The following is a 19,307-nucleotide window of genomic DNA, read 5'->3' as shown; positions in this document are numbered from 1 at the left end:
AACATTTCGGCTCCATTATTCCCCCCCCCCCCCCCCAAAAAAAAAAATTGACATAAATGAAGCAGCCCACACTGCACAAACTTCAGCTCCTGCCGCATCCAATGATGTAACCAGCATCGCGTTGTGACGTAAAAGTTTCATTCCATAGGGCCTCAAATTGGGTCACTAAAAGAAATTATTTGCCCCGTCAGGTAAACCAGTTTCCGGAAAAAATATTTTGACGGTGTTTTGCAGTCAATTTGATATCAAAATAAGTAATTAAACTATTTCTACACATTTCTTTATCATTCATCTCTTCAAAATTGCACTTGAAACATATCCCGACTTTCAATAGCAGCTACAAAAGCAAACCGAGGTTGACTATAAAAAACTCAAATTCCGTCTAACACGAATTCTTGATAATTTCAATAAATATAGAATAAACTTGCAAAAATCGACAGCCCTGCATCCTAAGTAACTTTTACTGTGAAACTTAAAGTAGAACATGTCATCAGCAGACAATCATAATGTAGTTTAATTATTTCTTCCCCACTTGATACATTGGCTAGTGTGAACTACTGCCTGCGCATGCGCAATGTTATCTTCATGCCCTGTTAAAGCAGAAAGCTTTTTTGTAAACTCAGATGAGTTATCATCAAAACCCAAACATTATACAGCCTTATAATTTAGCGGTTTGTTGTAGACATGAAGAACAAACATCTTAATGATCTAGTTGAAACGATTACATTAATAACAACGAAATAAAGCGGATATTGCATGTGTCCGAAAACTGGTACTGTCCGGAAAATGCTCCCAACCAGTACATGTACTAAGTACACCTATAATGTGACCAATATTTCAGTTATTCCTCTTAAATGGTCCTATTTAACCATCACCGCGTGGACAAATTAACATAAATATATATCATATAATGAATCATCATAATGAATCATCACCAGTATTGAAATCATTTCTTTAGGAGCTGGAGAAGCATTTCATATATGTAATTGTTACTTTCAACAGTATTTCAGTCATGTAACGGCGGTCAATTAACCTAATCAGTTTTCTAGAGTCTGCTGAGCCATGACAGTTCAAATGAGGTTACCTAAAAATAAAAAGTCACAGAATGAATGCAACTTGGTGCTGGTCTCTATGTTCTCTAGTACTGCAATCGACGGGATTAAACAAGTTTGTAATTAATGTGGTGTCATTAATGTCGTCACAAACCTGATATGAAATTAACATGTTCATATTGAAAATACCGACGGATGTTCCATTTCAACTAAACATAGTTGAACATTCAGAATATAATAATTTGAATTTCATTAAATTCATAGAATCAAAGTGTATTGGTGTGATTTGGAATTTACTAATTATGTGACTTTTATTCTAAGGGTTACCTTATTGTTACCCTTAAGGTTAAATGAATGTAAATCAGGCTATGATCGTTTTATGTTATATTATAATAAAATAATCATTAAACATTGTGTAAAACATTCATTAAAATCTGTCAAAATTAAGCGATAGAAGGGAAAAAAGGTGTGGAGTTAGAAAACGTGTTGATTATATTATTAATATACGCACCATTTTCCTATCTTTGATACCTTAGAAGTCATTTTCAGAAGTTCTGTTTTGACCTTGACATGTCTGTGACCTTGAAATAACATTAAAATAACCCTTGGATACGACAGTACCAAAACTATTTCTGCAGTTGATCCACATATAAGATTAGCAAACATGTCAAGTATAACACACTTTGCCATCGTATGCCACTTTTCCCGGATATATATCATTCCATATGATATAATATATATTATATACATATTTTTTATATTATCTTCAGTTTTATTTACAAAATACTAAAGGGCGTTGAGACACAATATTTAAACCAATTTAGCTGGATATATGAAAATAAAAGGAGTGCATGACGACATAGTTTATTTGTAAATGCACTCATTTGACTTTTGGCCCCTTTTAAATTTCATGTATGATCCTAAGTAACACTGTTATACTAATATCCGAGCATTAACAAACAGTGCCATCAGAAGTCACATTTTCCTAAGATATTGGCAGACTAATATACATTATTAACATGTAAGATATTGAACTCGTAATATATGGGGATATTGTGAGATACTGTTTCTTGCTGCCTGTCTGACTGTTCATGTGCATGTCTGTTTGTCTAACCCTCAGTCACAAATCAAGTCCAGATTACTTCTCTAAAAATACTGGTGGTGGGATATCAACCAAACTACAGAATGATTCAGTACCAAGGTTTGTTTAAAATATAGTCGGTATGTCCGGTTGATTAATTTTTTGGCGCAGTTATAACCCTCTTAAAGGTTGTTTTTGATAAGAGTTTGTCCGGTCTTTTTTCCTATACAACTGATGGGATATGAATGAAACTATAGAACTGATTAGTACGAGCCCAGTTGCACATATTTAATAAGTTGTTTTGTTGCTAGAGTTTTGGTGGAGTTAAGGGCATCTGAAAAAGGAAGCTATATTTTACGCTAGTAGCATTATTACTTCGCCAATCCTCCTTAGATTTATACAGAATATGTTCGTCTGCAAAATCTTGAATAAGACTTGATGATGGCCAGAGTTGAAAAGTAAGTCCAGAGTTTATCAAAATTGCAATATTTCATTGTTTGTTCTTATTTTTCAATCAATCCTAATCATTTAAAAAAAAGAATGTGTATACCAAAAGGATCTTTTACAAGTTCCAGATATAGACCAGATCATGTCAATATGTTGAGAGTTATTTGCAAGATATACATTGTACTATAAACAGTCTCTAGCAACTTCACTGTTCAATAAATCCGTACCATTTTACATTTTTAAAGTCGTACACATATTGTCTAACTATTGACTGTTCTTGTGCGTTGATATAGTAATCATTTTCCTGTAATGTTTGTATGTAGTTTATTTATTACTAAACATACGTATACTAAAATTGGTATGTGAATTCATGTTAAATATTTATTGGATATTTGTGAACTAGCCCTTGATTTTTGAGTAATGGTACTCAGATGCACGATGAAGAACCATCATAGACCTCCATTGTTTCTTGCTATTGTTGAAAAGTAATGGTTAATTCAATATTATTTTTAACGATTTCCTTGTCATTACCTTGTATCGCAAACATTGTACTACTTACCCCATCTTTGTCTTTCTCTAGATACATGTCTTCATATTATGCCTAGATATTGTGCATTTACATTTATCATTCCATTTAAATAAAACCGTATACTAGGCAGACATGCACTGTTTTCAGAAGTAATCTTATTTATCAAACTTAGTTATATTTTTCAACATTTTTAATTAGCTCATCTGATATGCAAAGAGTATGGTTAAAGTACAAATAAAGTAAATGAACGGCCCAACATCAGTTGTCTGCCCTGCATCAACATTTACACTGTTTTGAAATATATATGTATAAAGGGGATGGGGGTTAAAGTAACGATTGTGTAAGTGTATACAGTCTCATATATAAAACTGCGTTCTTTTCGTAATTGACTTTTCTCTTATTTTTTTCTGTGGCCATTCATGAGTAAGCGTTCACCCAGTAGAGATAACTTTAAGTTGCATTGTCGTTTTGATTTTGGACCACGGTTGGAGATTAGAGCAAAATGTGGTCTGCACCATAAAATAGAAAAAGTGGAAACTACAGGTCGCCCAACACATAAATGACAATATTGCAGGATCGGTTTAATTGTTCCAGTTCATGGACGGTAGCAGAAATGCAAGCTAACGTCCATACCCTTTGTCCCCGGGTCGACAATATTTACATATGTAACAAGTACCAGAATACAATTTTGAAACATTTACAGATGTATTCATATTGTGATGTAAATTAAAATGAGATGTTGGATTTCTCCTTATATGACGCTTTACACTTTTCAATTGCCGTGACTTTTATGTGTATTGTTACAGAAGATGTTAATCTTTATATCTCTTTTTCAGACCTTTCGGAGACTGGTAAGTCTTTTGTTATACCGAGATGAATGATTTCTGATTTAAGATCTGTGTAAAAGTTGTTTAAAAAGTCAGCCACTTCACAAATGTCATCTGACTCCATGTTAACAGAATAGTTTCAGTCTTAGCTGAGTATATGCTGAAGTTTTGAAAAATCAGAGGTTAATCAAATTCTACATTGTAGAAAACATTCGATCCGAACGTGCAGAATTGACGTAAAACAATAATTTCGAGTGTTTCACGAGGTTAAGTGCTAGTTCTTTTTTTTTATTATTAAGCCGAATCCTTAGTCAGTGCTACACGCCTCTTGACCGATCTTTCTCTCGCCGTTTAGTCAAACGATACAGAATATATTGTAACAATTTTAAACAAAGATCTACAAAAATCCTGATTTGGTCAAAACAATTATTGCTTAAATTCCATCTTTTGAATATAGAGGTTATGTATTTATCTTCGTCTAGTTTACTGTTTGACAATGTGCACCTCGATTTTGTAGAACACGATTTCAGCATTTTCCACCATTTTCCATAGAAAAACAAGGCAATTTACCATGAAGTCCTACTGAGATGTTGCCACTTAAGGTATTGGACCCGTAATAGTGTACCTCCTTTTTGAAGAGTATTTAATTCCTACATTTGTATCATAAACCACGTTGACTACAATTTTCAGGGCGGGGGAGGGGGGCGGGTAGGTTCAAGCCCCACTGGGACCAAACTTTTTTTTCTCCATATTTTGCTTTTTTTCTAGTAAGTTTTTTTATTAGCTCACCTGAGCACAAAGTGCTCAAGGTGAGCTTTTGTGATCGCCCTGTGTCCGTCGTCCGTCGTCAGTCGTCCGGCGTAGTCAAGAATTTGACTGTTAACACTCTAGAGGTCACAAATTTGGCCCAATCTTAATAAAACTTGGTCAGAATGTTACCCTCAATAAAACCTTGGACGAGTTTGATACTGGGTCATCTTTGGTCAAAAACTAGGTCACTAGGTCAAATCAGATGAAAACCTTGTTAACACTCTGAAAGTCACAGTTTTGGCCTGGTCTTAATGAAACTTGGTCAAAATGTTACCTTTAATAAAATCTTGAAAGAATTCGATATGGGGTTATCTGGGGTCATATACTAGGTCACCAGGTCAGATCAAAGGAAAAGCTTTTTAACACTGTAGAGGCCATATTTATGACTGTAACTTCATGAAACTTAGTTAGAATGTTAATCTTGATAATCTCAAGGTCCAGTTTGAATCTGGTTTATGTAGGGTCAAAAACTAGATAACCGCGTCAAATCAAAGGAAAAGCTTGTTAACAATGTAGAGGCCACATTTATGACCATATGTTAATGAAACTTGGTCAAAATTTTAATCTTGATGATCTATAAGTCAAGTGAAAATCAAGTTCAGGTGGGGTTAAAAACTTGGTCACCAGGTCAAATCAATGGAAAAGCTTGTTAACACTTTAGAGGCCACATTTATGACTGTATCTGCATGAAACTTTTTCAGAATGTTAAACTTAATGCTCTTTAGGTCAGATTTGAATCTGGGTCATGTCAGATTAAAAACTAGGTCACCGGGTCAAGTCAAAGGAAAAGCTAGTTAACACTTTAGAGGGCAAATTTATGACCATATCTTAATGAAACTTGGTCAGAATGTTAATCTTGATGATTTATAGGTTAGATTTAAATCTGGGTCAGGTGGGGTCAAAAACTAGGTCACTAGGTCAAATCGAAGGAAAAGCTTGTTAACACTCTAGAGGCTACATTTATGACTGTATCTTCATGAAACTTAGTCAGAATGTTAAACTTTATGATCTTTAAGTCAGGTTCGAATCTGGGTTGTGTGGGGTCAAAAACTAGGTCACAGGTTCAAGTCAAAGGGAAAGCTAGTTAACACTTTAGAGGCCACACTTATGACCATATCTTAATGAAACTTGGTCAGAATGTTAATCTTGAAGATCTTTAGGTCAGTAGGTTAGGTGAGCGATACAGGGCCTTCATGGCCCTCTTGTTATGGATGTATTGTACAAATGTGGAAAAGTTTCATTTAATAAGCGATTTCTTGCTGTTCAGAGTGAATTTACCTCTGAATCAGGAGGGGTAGAATTAGACATCTTTAAAAATACTGAGTTACATGCGGTAAAAGGTCTCTATTTTGCCTTCATTCTTTAGATTACATATTATGGAAGAAATGCAGGTAGGTTTTACTTCTGCCCACGGTTATTTTTGAATGAAGTGAGCAAAATTCAAAACAGACCAACAGGTTTCGACCTTAATTTTTTAATGTTGGAGTTAGAATTCTGTCACATTAAATCTGTTTACATGAGGCATCCTAGAAAAATAATATTTACAATTTTATTTTGTGTTTTATAATAATTTAACAATAGTTTGATGTGTCTTTTATCAAAATTAATGCTGAAATGTATTATCTGCAGACGTTTTAGATAGTGACCATCACATTGAAACTTGTCTCTTCTTGAGCTTGATGAAATACCATAAATTATACAAAATTTACAAAACAAATAGCACAGTAAAAGTTGTTCAAAATTTGCAACATAGTGCGAAACATGGTCGACTTTAGGAATATACCAAGCAAATGCCATTTTAAGACATTACTGTTAGGGACCCAATACCTTAATACTTGAAAGTAATTCATGCAACATTCGCAATAATAATTGCTTCACCAATGTGTCCCGACGTTTAGAAATTTACGCTTATCAAAAAATACAATCTTTACCGGAAATTGTTGAATGAACTCCATCACAACATGCGAGAAGCATAATTATTGTCAAGTTTTGAAAGCAAACGAAAGAGTAGGTTAGATCCATCGGAAAGTCCAAGTTTTCTTAATAGGTGAAAGGCAGTCCACTGCATTACATGCTCTCTTCAGTAATAATTGCCACAATTTTAATACAGTCTGAAATTATTATCATTCATCACATGTTTGACGTCGTCACGGTACACAATCACGTGACTTGTGACATTTCAACTGGAATATTACGCCAAGCAGAATTCGTTAACAAATCGGTATTTGTGAAGGTAAAGTTTTAAAGATATCTTTTTATAAACTGACACCTTTCTCTCGCAAGTCCTTATATCAATGTATACCTCCGGTGATATGGCATATGTCCGTGTCTGCTTTAGTTTTGCTGGTAAGCTGGACAAACCGCAATGCTTCCAAAGCAAGCATATTTTCAAATGGCTTGAAAACTAAACTCAGGCGACTGTTCCTCGATAAACAACCAACTAGTTATCACCGCTACGTTCTGTTTCTTATCTAAGATTATTTTGGTAGGATTTTCGCTAAAACAATGGCGTACTTCTGGATAGATCGCCGAACTCGAAAAATGTCCGTTCTAAAGTCCAAAAGAACTCACAGAAAGCACTATTTAAAATCGTGATTTTCTCATTCTTCTCATTGAATGCAATGTCGCAATTAACGCAGGTTACGTTATTCCCTACCAAAGCAATACTTTGTAAAGTTTACTGTGTGCACAATCATGTGTCGTTTCAATATGGGTATCACGCCAAGTAGAATTCGTAAGTAAAACGGTTTTTTTTTAAGGTAAGGTTTTTTAAGATATATTTTTGTAAAATACTATCTTTTAGTAATACTATTATTTTTTCCTAGAAGATAAGGCAACATGACTGGTGAAGAATATATAGAACTGGAAAGTTTTATTTAAAATGTGAACGAACACAATAATGTTTTAGTATCAAATTTATTTGTTAAACTTTCTTGAATGCTAACATTTATCTGTGTCTGCCCATATCTCGTTTAGAAGAAAATTCCTTTTCACAACAAAATAATGGGACGGTCCCACTGTGACTCTTCTCGTGCGTTCTTAAATTTCTCTTGTGCTAAAATTTCTTTGCATATATGAATGGGTCTGCCATTTCTTGAATCTGACAATAAAAATGAAAATATATTTGTATATAATGTAGTTGAGATGGATCATTATCACATATTTGTTTCTGTTTTCGTGGATAATGTATTTTGATGCCATGTTTTATACATTTTATGCAGAAATCTATCAATCCATCCATCCATTCATCTATCCGTCCATCCATCCATCCAGCCATCCATCTTAGAAATGGTCCTGCTCAGATCAAATATGTGGGACGTACCTTGACAGTCATATACATCGGTCCTGGGCGATATTAACCCATAATACTTCCGACATGAATTTACAGGACAGACACACAGAGACAGACACACACAGCGCCAATATACCCTCTCAAACTTTGTTTGTTAGGGTATAGTTATGTGAATAAGCGAGGTACTTTGACATTCATACACATCTATCCTGGGTAAATGAAGTCCAATACTAGTATCCCACAACAACGGCGATACTAACATGCAATAATAGTTATCAGAATGGGATCTCTGGCTTCTTTCTGCATATCGAGAGGTCAAAGTGATATTAAATAAAGAAGCAGCTAGAACCTTTTCGCTTTCATTCCTCGATATTTAGATCAGCACTCTCTAGATGTAATCGTTCGTGGTCCGTTTTGCAGACTTTTGTCTCTGACAACTTTCAGTGATGGCGAGTCTTTGGTTAGAGCCCTGTTTCTGACTACTGCTCTTCTGGTGAGGAAGTAGTTAGATGCTTAAGGACTTTGAAGTCTAGTACTGGTCTTTCCAAGTAACGATGGTTAGGTGAACTGCTCGCATTATGTAACAGAAAATAATGTTGTAAACGGGCGTTTAGTAGAATAAATAGATATAGAAACTAGATATACCCATGCTCAGAGTTTTGCTGAAGAACGGTCAAAATGTACAGTAAAGCGTATTGAAAACCAATTACACTAAAGTTAATGGCATGTGTACTATATTTGTTTTTGATCGCCATATGATTTCCAAAAATACGATTTGAAACAACCAGAATTGTTTATTTTTCTGAAAAAGAGCTTATAAACTGTTGTTGCTGGTTTGGCTTGTAGCGAAAGCGAAAGTGAGAAAGACGCATGTTTCTAGTCCTCTTATGTCTTGGTTGATCATATATTTTCGCGAAGCTTAATGTTGACGTATTTTGAAGTCTGAAGTGGTTTGCTAGGTTAAATGTTCGCATATTATCAAACATTAGACCCAAATACAGTTTCGTCCGTATTAAGAAGCATGATGCCTCCGGTGATAAAATTTCAGGTATGTTGTCTGTGTTTATACCAAAACGAATCAAGTTTTATTTGTTTTACTATTTCATTTATTTGTTAGGCCTTCCATAATTGTATGTTTTCATGTCCTTTTTTATTACCCTTGATTGCAAAATAAACTTATTCTTCTTTATCTTTATTCTTAGTGTTACATCATTTATAACCCATAAAGAAAGTGCTTACCCTACGCCTGAAAGTTGTGTAACTGTCGTATCCAAAATAACACGGCATACTCTATTTAATTCGTTAATATTGTACTTCGTCATATATTTTCCGTAAAGAGATTGTAATAGCCATGTTCGATCACATGACTCTGAATAAATATCAAGAGATGTTCACTATATGTGTGACGCAGAGTCTGGGGTTAGGTGAATATCTCTCTCAACGTTGCTTTTGATTAGGCGTTGGTGTCGAGTGTATATGATGACGTCATATTTACATGTGATCGAACATTAACATAATCGTGAGGCACAAAACAGCTGGAAATATGATAAACGGTTTCACACTCTATACATTAAATGTGTGACAAGTCATATGTTTCACATTTGTTGACTTCTTTCGAAGAAGAAAAATAAATTGTTGAAACGTTGAAAAAAAATGGAGTTCGTCTTGTAGTGCTCCCTTTCTTTGAATAAGATGACGTTCGAAATATTTGACTTCTCGGCAACGCTTACGTTGCGTTCTGTAGACGTTTCATCCCTAACTGACGCCCGGAACTTCATGTTTGTTTTTAGAGCGGTGATAAAATGAATCAAATAGATCTACAGACTGACGATTTCGGTGAATATCCAAATCTATATACCTAATGTGTAATAAACGTTACTTTATTTCGAGCATAGATTTTAATTTTTTAAGAGTTACACTGGCAAAAGCAACCTGGACTTGATGCTGATGAGTTCTAATTAATCAAGATTAAAAAGAAGAGGTAAACAAACAAATAAACCACCTCTGTCCTTGAATCCTTTATATGTTCCAATATTTGATCATTGTGAAAAAAACGTCACGTATTGATATGGAGTTATAAACACTGGCCAACTGTGTAAATGGACATAATTGTGTCACGCGGTTGCGGCGGCATTTTATGCAAGATCAAAGACAAATACATTTCTTTAATTTGAATACAGATGGATGTAAAGGAGGGTATGTCAGTAATTTTGTCAGTTTTGAAAATTAATGCGGACTAAATAATAAATTTGGAAAGTTATGTTTGGTGACCGTTTACTTAGCATTTGATGGATCAATAATATTCTATTTAATGCACTATTAAGAAGCCTTAATGCTATCATACAGCATAAGGGTAAAAGAAAAACAGTAAAACAGTCCCGAATATTTTGTATTGGTGAAAGATTATAAATTATCGAGGATACATATTTGTGAATTTGTTGAAATCGCGCATATAGCGACAATAAAACGGTCGCTAAAAATCTTAGGCTTAAGTGACGAAAGTACACGAACCGATTGTGTCTCGATTGAAAAAACAGCGGTCTGGTATTTCGAGATCAGAATTGCAAAATCGCTCATTTAATACTTTGGCTTTTAGTAAGAGCATTGATCTTTTGATTATAAGCTATGAGACCTAATTCTCGTTTTACCCGAGTTCTTTCCTATAATAAAATTCAATAAAAAAGGTGAAATCGAATCGAGAGAGGAATGTTTGTCAAATAAGAATCATTTACCTTTGATCTTATTTTGAAAAGTAGTTAAAATGTGTGTCAACGTTTTAAGCTTGTTGCGACAGCATTGACTTTTAAATCAAAGCTGTGAGAGCATAGATTTTTATTATTTAAGTTTTGTCTCGATACAACTAAATTCATGTGAAATCCAACTGGAAAAGGGCTATATGTCAAATAAAAATCATTTTGCTTTCTTTGCAAAATTAAAGGAAGAAATTGATTAACCTGTCAGCCAGAGATGTGTGCTTGATGTGATAGCATTGGTCCAAAGTAACTGGCTGTAAGAGCATGTTTTTGACTTACCCACATTTTCGTGAAAATATCACTATCCACGTGCAGTAAACCTTACAAAGTATTGCGTCGGTAGGGATAAACGTAATCTGCGTTAATTGCGACAATGAATTCAAAAGAGAGGAACGAGAAAATCGCAGTCAAAAACGTTTATTCTGTGAGAGCTTTTGGACTTAATAACGGACATATTTCGAGTTTGGCCATCTATCCAGAAATACGCCATTTTCTTAGCAAATATCCAACCAAACTTATCTTAGATGTCAAAGAAAACGAAGCGGTGACAAGTTATTGGTCGTTCATCAAGCAACAGTCGCTTTGATTTGGTTTACAAGCCATTTGAAAATACGCATTGGGTTTGTCCAGGTTACCAGCAAAACAAAAGCAGACACGGAAATATGCTATAATACCGAAGTAGCATTGATATAAGCACTTGTACCAGCTAGTTTTCATTTTACAAAAATATATCTTTAAAATCTTTACCTTCGAATAGCACCGCTTTGTTTACAATTTCTGCTTGGCGTGTTACCCCAGTTGAAACGTCACGCGATTGTGCACCGTGAAGTAGCTGTGCGGACAAAACGTATACCTGTTGGTTCGAGTCTTGCATCTGACATTTTTTCCTCAAAGTTTATCTGCAAACGTTACAAGTAGAAAAATTGCCACACTTATCTGATTCAACTTTATGGCCTATTTCTTGAAAGAAATAAAATTGTAGTCTAGATAACCGAGAACAAAATGAATAAAAATCCTTAAAATTTCTCAGATAGAAATAAAGTCATTGTCACCAGTGTTTCAAGAAAATCAATACTACAAGAAACAAGTAGGCTTCTTTTAGAAAAAAAAGAAACCTTTGAGAGATACAGTTTTGTTCCTTTAAAAGTTATATCAGGGACATGGATAACAATTGTTATCTAGGTCTCTGGTTATATGATATGTTGTGCTGTATACAAAAACAGTTTCCATGATGCAGAACACTGTGACCTATTATTGGTTATCATTCTGCTGGTAATGGCCAGCCTTCGTATCAAGTTTAGAGATCCTAGGCCGAAGCTGCCTTGGAAACTGTTTCCCTGGTCCAGGTCACTGTAACCACGACCTAATCAATAAGTCGTCTTCAGATTATGATCAACCTCCGGCAATGCGACTGCAGACCGAAGTAGTTCCTATTTATTGAATTTCATTTAAAAATGTTCAAAAGGTACCACTGTAATAATTGTTCACTTACGTCTTTGGCTCCAAGTCAAAACTTGGTCCTGATGAAAGCTGCCATATTGGCATCTTACCATCTTTGAGAGAACCTCACTAGCTTGTTTGTCAAGAGACTAGTATCCGAGAAGCTTTAGAATAGCTTGGAAGAAAATCCCAATCAAACGTATGTCTGCCGGGAGTGAAAAAAAAAACGTATCATTCTTTTTACATGTATTTTTTTCAGAGATTTTTATTGTTACTGTGCTATTTGAAAGAAAAAAAAGAGAGAAAAAACATATTTGTTTGTTCTAGTTTATTATTAAGTTTGTAAGTTTTATCTGTCGAATTGCTGCCTTGTTTTGATCACGTGATTAACATCTCTGCTACATCTTTCGATTATCAAGTAGAAGGCACAGAAGATCTTCTAAAAACAAAAGACGCACAATCGAACATCTCGGAAGAGCTATTCTTATTCCGGTAGATCTTCTGTGGCCAAAACGAACGAGGCAGACGAACCGCAAGTTAAACAATAAATCTATTTAATTGAACGAAATATAGTTTAACGTGATTCAGTGCATATGCATATCTTTGAATACTGCGAACAAAGAATAGTAATTATATATCTATATATTTTGCTATTAAGAACTGAACCTCTTCCAACATTTGCAACAATAGTATTACACTATAAATTATTTCGTTATTCTAAACGAACAATTATTTTCGTCTTCAGAGGATTTCATAACTTACTTGTGCGCAAGCGCATTGGGGCATTTTAGACTGGCTCAATCGTAATATGTGTTAGAAAGTGAAATCTAACGCCGTACAATTAGTAGATTAATCTAAATCCTTCTAGTTTGAAAGCCAACACTATCGAGAGGTCTAGACATCTCCAATAACAGTCGGAATTTGTGAAATACTAGTATGTTTAATATGTAAATATTAGAATAAAAGCAATGTTGATAGCATAAAATTACACTGAAATTTGAAACGGTCTGAGATGTTTTTGAACTCGTGTATTGAAGTGAAACACCTTACCACCACACCATCGAGTCATTGTTGGGTTTTTTTCATAGGTTGTTTCAGTAATAAGACATTTCGAGGATACAAATATTGCGTAAACTAACGAAAATCACTGAAAATATTGGCGATGATTAATGAGTGCTAGGTAAAAACTAGCAGACAATACGTTTACGATGCCGTCAGTCATTTCTCGTTGGCCGAGCGGTTACGGTATTTGTGTGTATGTGTCTAAACGCAGCATTGTTCATATTTAGTCATTAAATTCACGATGAACATAGCAATTTGGCAAGGAAATAGTTACACTGTTGTAAAACAACAACCGAACAAGACATTTACTAGTTTAACAGTTCCAACAGAAAAGGGACATGCTGATCTCGAACCTAGCAGAGTCAATATATTTCAAGACAATCCGTCCTCCAGTATTTACAATACTTTGATTTACATTAGAAACCACATAATACTGTGCGATACCAGTATACGTATCCGCACTATTATAAGTGACGGAAGTAAAATATACGCATGCGTAAATAATATAATGACTTAACACCTCAGGTGCAAATTTCATGGAGCTTAAAGATCAAAAAAATGAAAGGATGGTAATTAATATATCTTCCCAACCATTTAAATCTTACCAAATCTTAGAAATGATATGTAAAAGTTTCACCGAAAATTACTCAAAGTTGAACAATCAAGTTTAACGCATATTTTGCCTAGATCATGCATCTCTTTCTCTGTAAAATTAATGTGTTAAGTATGCAAAAATTAACTTTTACTAGAATTTTACAGGCTAGAGAGTTTTTGTAATATTAGATTACCATCAGTACGTCGGTATGACATGTTGATTGATTGTTTCAGTTTTTCGTGTTCAGACCGGAAACGGCGAGAATACCGTCAATGCGTGGGTTAATGGTGGATCCGGAACAACAAGTGATCAAAGTTGCATATCGACTGACCAGTTTTCAGGGTGCTCTAAACATTACAGAAACCCTTCTGTCAACAACTGGAACACCTTGAATGTCAAACAGGTTTGATCCTCTATCATGAAAGCCAAAATAAGTCAGTGATGACTATTTTTCTTGAAATATTTACTTTGTGTTTTGACCAATTTGCGTATGCAGTGGTGTGTACAAAATTTAATTGATGACAAAGGGACTTGGATTATTAGGGACAGACCATTTGAACTTCTGGAGGGTTGGGATGGGGGAGATGATCGCACAAACCTGAGACTGATACAGTTTTTGTCTATTATTCAAAAATTCATTGAATATGAATAAGCTTTCTGCCATGTGCAGAAATGTGCGTCAGGCAAACTTTTTTGAAAACCTCGCATATAAAAACACATATTAAATATGTGCTCAGTGTCTATGGGTTGGTGTTTAGCAAATCATCGCACCAAATGCGAAAACAAAACATGTAATAATTCAGTTGTTTGATAGAATGTAGAATGAAGCATAATAAATCTGAGAGAGATTTCCTCTGCAGATAAATTATTTAGGTCTGAGGATAATGATAATACATAGCCCTAGAAATTTAAAGGATCAGTTAATGATCAAGACCGTGCCTACCTAGTAGGCTGATTGATTTTGGATCCTTCCTCAAGAGCAAGAATGATAATTTCAACAGTCGCGTTCTCAGCTCGTTATACAATCTGATGTACTTAAATGAGAAACAATTCTAACGCCCAAACGTATTCTGCATATCCCCTATGTTGGGAACGTTTTTAGGTACAAGAACAAAGTATTTGTAATGATTACATCTCTAAAAATGAATTTATATTGACATTAAGCATAACCTAACATTGCTGACCCGCACCTCTCACATCATATTTTCGACGATTTAAGTCTATTAATTAAAATCATGAATTAAATCCAACCCATTTGAAGTTTCTACATGAATATTAATGTTTGATTCATCAAAGAAAGTCCGTCTGACCAGTTTATTATGACTTTTGTGGATTTTTCAAAGTCTTCGTTTTCCTAACAATAAAATGCAGATACAGGAAAGGCAACTTTAAAATATCAGATCATAAAATAAGTCATTCCGGTAAAGTCAAATGAGTAAGGATACATCAGAAGGAATGTAATTTTATGTTTGTTATTTTACCTCTGTCACTACAAATGTAAATAATTATAATTGTATTTTCCCCGTTTAAATTTACATTTACATGTGTTTGGCAGCTAGACAGAGCCAATGTCTGTAGAAATTGCTGGCTGACCATACCCATATTAGGAAAGTAGTGTAAAGTGCTGATTATACCCACATTAAGAAAGTGATGCATTTTCGTACTTTGTCATTTCTTACAAAGCCAAGTTAATTTCATGCAGCCGTTCTCAAAGATAAACACACATTCGGAAAGTAGTGCCTTTTCGTACCTTGTCATTACACTTATACAGGTTCGCTATTCATTGTATAAAAACGAGACGGAAGTGGCCTACGTGTTGTTCGATGGCGAAGGAAGCAGTATGACCAACTGGTTTACACGCTCAAGGATAATTATCAGCAGTTATGAAGACATAACTTATGCAAGTGGCTGGATCCTTTTTGGCATTGATCCTGGGTAAATATACTTGGTCAAGTGTTTTATCGTGTATAATTTTTTCCGAGTTTTCTCTTCCGCTTAAAGCTTAGCATTTGTACCATGTGAATGTTATGAAATGAAAATCCCGCTGTTTGAAATAAGGAAAGTTGATAATGTAATTTTGTTTCAAAACAAAACTTCTGAAATACATGATATAATTATGTTTTAAATTATGATCGAAGAACAACGGTTTTCTCTAAAATTAACTTAACTTCTTTAAAAATTTGGAAATTCAGTTTTAGCTGTTGCTAATCATGTTATTTTATACCTTTGATTCTTTAAGTGATAGAGATTGGGAGTCAGAATGGGCCAAATAGCGACCTTCCAAACTTTTCTGGTAGAGGAAGACCCAAGATGCCCCGCTGGGAACCAATAATAATGAGACATTAATGATTAGAATTCAACAACCTTAATCAATTGGCCACAGAGACCCCTCTCTTCCACCTACAATATGAGCTTATTTCAGTCCGTCTAAATAGAAGAGCCGGCATGTGAAACAGCGTTCCTTAGGAACAAATATGTTTTTGAATATTTTATGTTTAAAGATTTGAGGAAAGAAATTTCATCATACAACACGAGGTCGGAAACTGCGAATATGCTGATATAACCCACTTCCTCACAATAGACAGGAGTGGTTGCTGTTGTTATTACGATGGTTTTGGAAATAATCCGTATATCTGGTACAGTGTTGGGACAACAGCACACAGTACGGGAAACAGATGTTCGTACTTTTCTTTGCCTTTCTTAAATTTTATATTTATAAATAATTAGCGCTGTCAATATCTTGCAAAACTATTACCTCTTGTTTAATGACTAGGTCCCTTTTTAAAGTGTTCTGAACAGAGAGGTGTTCCATAAAGAGGAGAGTGCTGCACCATTAAAGTTGATCCATTCATTCAATTCTCACCGAATTGCAATGTCTTACACTCATACTTCTGTGTGTAAACAGACTGTATCGCAAGATGGCTAGAGACTAGCTATATGTCAATGAGTAGCGCGCATCAAATGAGCATATACCTCATAAAAACGTCATATTTACAAGAGGCGAACTGCGCCCATGATAAGTTAGCAAGCAGATTATCCTTTTTTCCGGAGATCGAATGATAACACACTTAACTGTAAATCCAGAGATCCGGGATTTCTTAGATGTTCTTGATCTTCTTCCATCCAACTAACAGAGATGAACTGGGTCTTTATCGAAAAGGACTTGTGAGTACCAGTGCTCTAAACCGGGTACACTAAAGGACAAGGCTCCACCCAAAAAGAGCTGAGAAAGCCGAGCATGTCTTTATCAACCCCCTCCCTCTTTCTTGTTCTTGAGGCTTTGTCTTGTCAGAGCATTCTGCACCTGCACTGGTAGAGGATAAATTGGCGTCCTTGTTAGTGGACCATAACAAGACCGTATGTTCCATGCAAGGACCATGTCACTAGCTCAATCGTCATTTTTCACATTTAATTAATTTGAGAATAGTTCATGTAACGATAGTAAAGTAAGCAATGCGTCGTTTGTAAGATTAAGTCCCCTTTAGCTCAAGGGGACAACTGGAGCTAACATATTTTAAAGCATGTTTTCTTTATCAGTGTACAATATGAACTGAGGATTTTAATGTTATTGCAGTATAGATTATAGGGAACCTCTGTTAAAAAGTTCAACTGATCAATATTGATGCCTGGGGCTACTGCCACTTTTCGCTTCATGTATATTATAGAAAGCTAAAATTTGCTATTAAGAAACGGTTGACAAAGTTCAACTTAAATATTTCTTAAACGACCGTTTTCAGAGACCATTAAGTTTATTCCATATATGAATATAGTCTTGTTGAAAATTTATTATTTACAAATTCTATATGCTGCTCAGGGTGAGCTGTTAGTATAGGGATGGTGTGGTGTTCGAAGTTTGTTGCCCCACTTCAGCAAAAAGTGTATTGTCAGAAACCCACAGCCAAATTTAAAAAAAAATCGCAGATAATTAACTTGTATAACCCTCTCCGAAGATTGTGTAAGCCTGATGTGAAACTCAGGTGAGTGGTCTCCGGCCATTAAGCTTTCTTGTTGGCTACAAGAATGGATATTAAAATCACTTGATACAAATGTTCATTATAGGCGAAAAACGGATATTTGTTTACTTAAAATAAAGTTAATATAACTACATATGTTTAAGGAATATTGTTTCCATATTCATTATACCGTCCCTTAAACAGATGGGGACTTTATATTGCTCCTTCACTTGACTTTATTTGTGTACTTTCTTGTTTATTTTTCAGTTGACTTTGAATTTGCTGACACGGCAATGATCAGCATCATACAACACTAAAATGTAAACAGTCTACTTACGGATTTATCAAGAGTATATAAAATATGCAGAATGCGAAAACTATATATGCAAATGACCTGTCTATACGCACTGACAAATGTCTGGAGTTAAATAACCTCATGAGTAACAACATAAAATGATAAGATTTCTTCATGTTGTACTGAAAAATAAAATGCTAGCATATCTGAAATAGACTTGCTTGTGCTTAATATCATTAAAGAGCCGCGCCATCAGAAAACCAACATAGTGCATTTGCGGCCAGCATGGATCCAGACCAGTCTGCACATCCGCGTAATAGGCTTTGAAAGCGAACAGTATGGATCCTGACCAGACTGCACGGATGCGCAGGCTTGTATGGATTGATGCTGGTCGCAAATGCACTATGTTGGTTTTCTCATAGTGCGGCTCATTTATCACTGGCTTACGTTTACAGACATGATAGTGACCAAGACGGCCGTGTTTTGGTACCAGAAGAAAGAATAACAAGGACAGTGATCGAACAGAAATAGCCATAAACAAATTCCCACATTAGCGTATATATATAATAACAAATAGTCAACAAGGACTAATGTAAACAAACATATGTAGTAGTGGCATATTTGGAATGCTAGTGAACTCGACCATGTTGTAGTTTGTATCTATTTATTGGACAGAGCGCCCGTATAGAACACAGAGAAAACCTGAAAACATAAACAGTAAAATCAGGAACATGAAACATACAGAAATAGCAAACGTGAAAATACAGATTCCACAAAATACATCTCCCGCGATTATTACTAACTTGAAGAACAAATGCTTAAATAAAATAGCTTCCCAGATACGTCTAATTTGATGGTACATAGATGATACTTGTTTGTTCTGAGTGAATATGGAATTTATTATATCTTAGGCTACTTTGAAGTGAGAAAATGTGAAAATTTTCTTACTTTGAGGCGAGATATATTCCATATTCGCTCAAAACAAACAGATTTTCTTTTTATTTTATGCCTAGTTACGTTGAGATGTTCATTTTGCAACAAATTTTAATCTCAGCACGGGAAACAGACGCGTGTAAACAGACATGACGTCGGACGTGTTGTGACGTTTGAAAGAAGCACATAATATAAAGTTCCATTTTATTTTATTTTTTGCTGCATAACGTTATGAAAT

The 19,307-nt window shown here is 34.9% G+C and overlaps 1 protein-coding gene across 1 annotated transcript in view; it reads left to right on the top strand.

Annotated features, from left to right (window-relative positions):
* Positions 1-18,342, top strand: part of LOC123530064 (protein jagged-1-like) — a 46,883-nt gene extending 28,541 nt beyond the window's left edge. Inside the window, exons 8-12 of the mRNA XM_053520806.1 lie at positions 3,946-3,960; positions 14,122-14,291; positions 15,660-15,823; positions 16,390-16,565; positions 18,109-18,342. Of these exons, the coding sequence (XP_053376781.1) occupies positions 3,946-3,960; positions 14,122-14,291; positions 15,660-15,823; positions 16,390-16,565; positions 18,109-18,158 (575 nt within the window). The 3' untranslated portion in view covers positions 18,159-18,342. The remainder of the gene's footprint in view (positions 1-3,945; positions 3,961-14,121; positions 14,292-15,659; positions 15,824-16,389; positions 16,566-18,108) is intronic.
* The last annotated feature ends 965 nt before the right edge of the window (positions 18,343-19,307 follow it).

The sequence above is a fragment of the Mercenaria mercenaria genome, chromosome 13 (assembly GCF_021730395.1).
Source record: "Mercenaria mercenaria strain notata chromosome 13, MADL_Memer_1, whole genome shotgun sequence".
NCBI lineage: Eukaryota > Metazoa > Mollusca > Bivalvia > Venerida > Veneridae > Mercenaria > Mercenaria mercenaria.
This window is presented reverse-complemented; position numbering and strand designations above follow the sequence as displayed.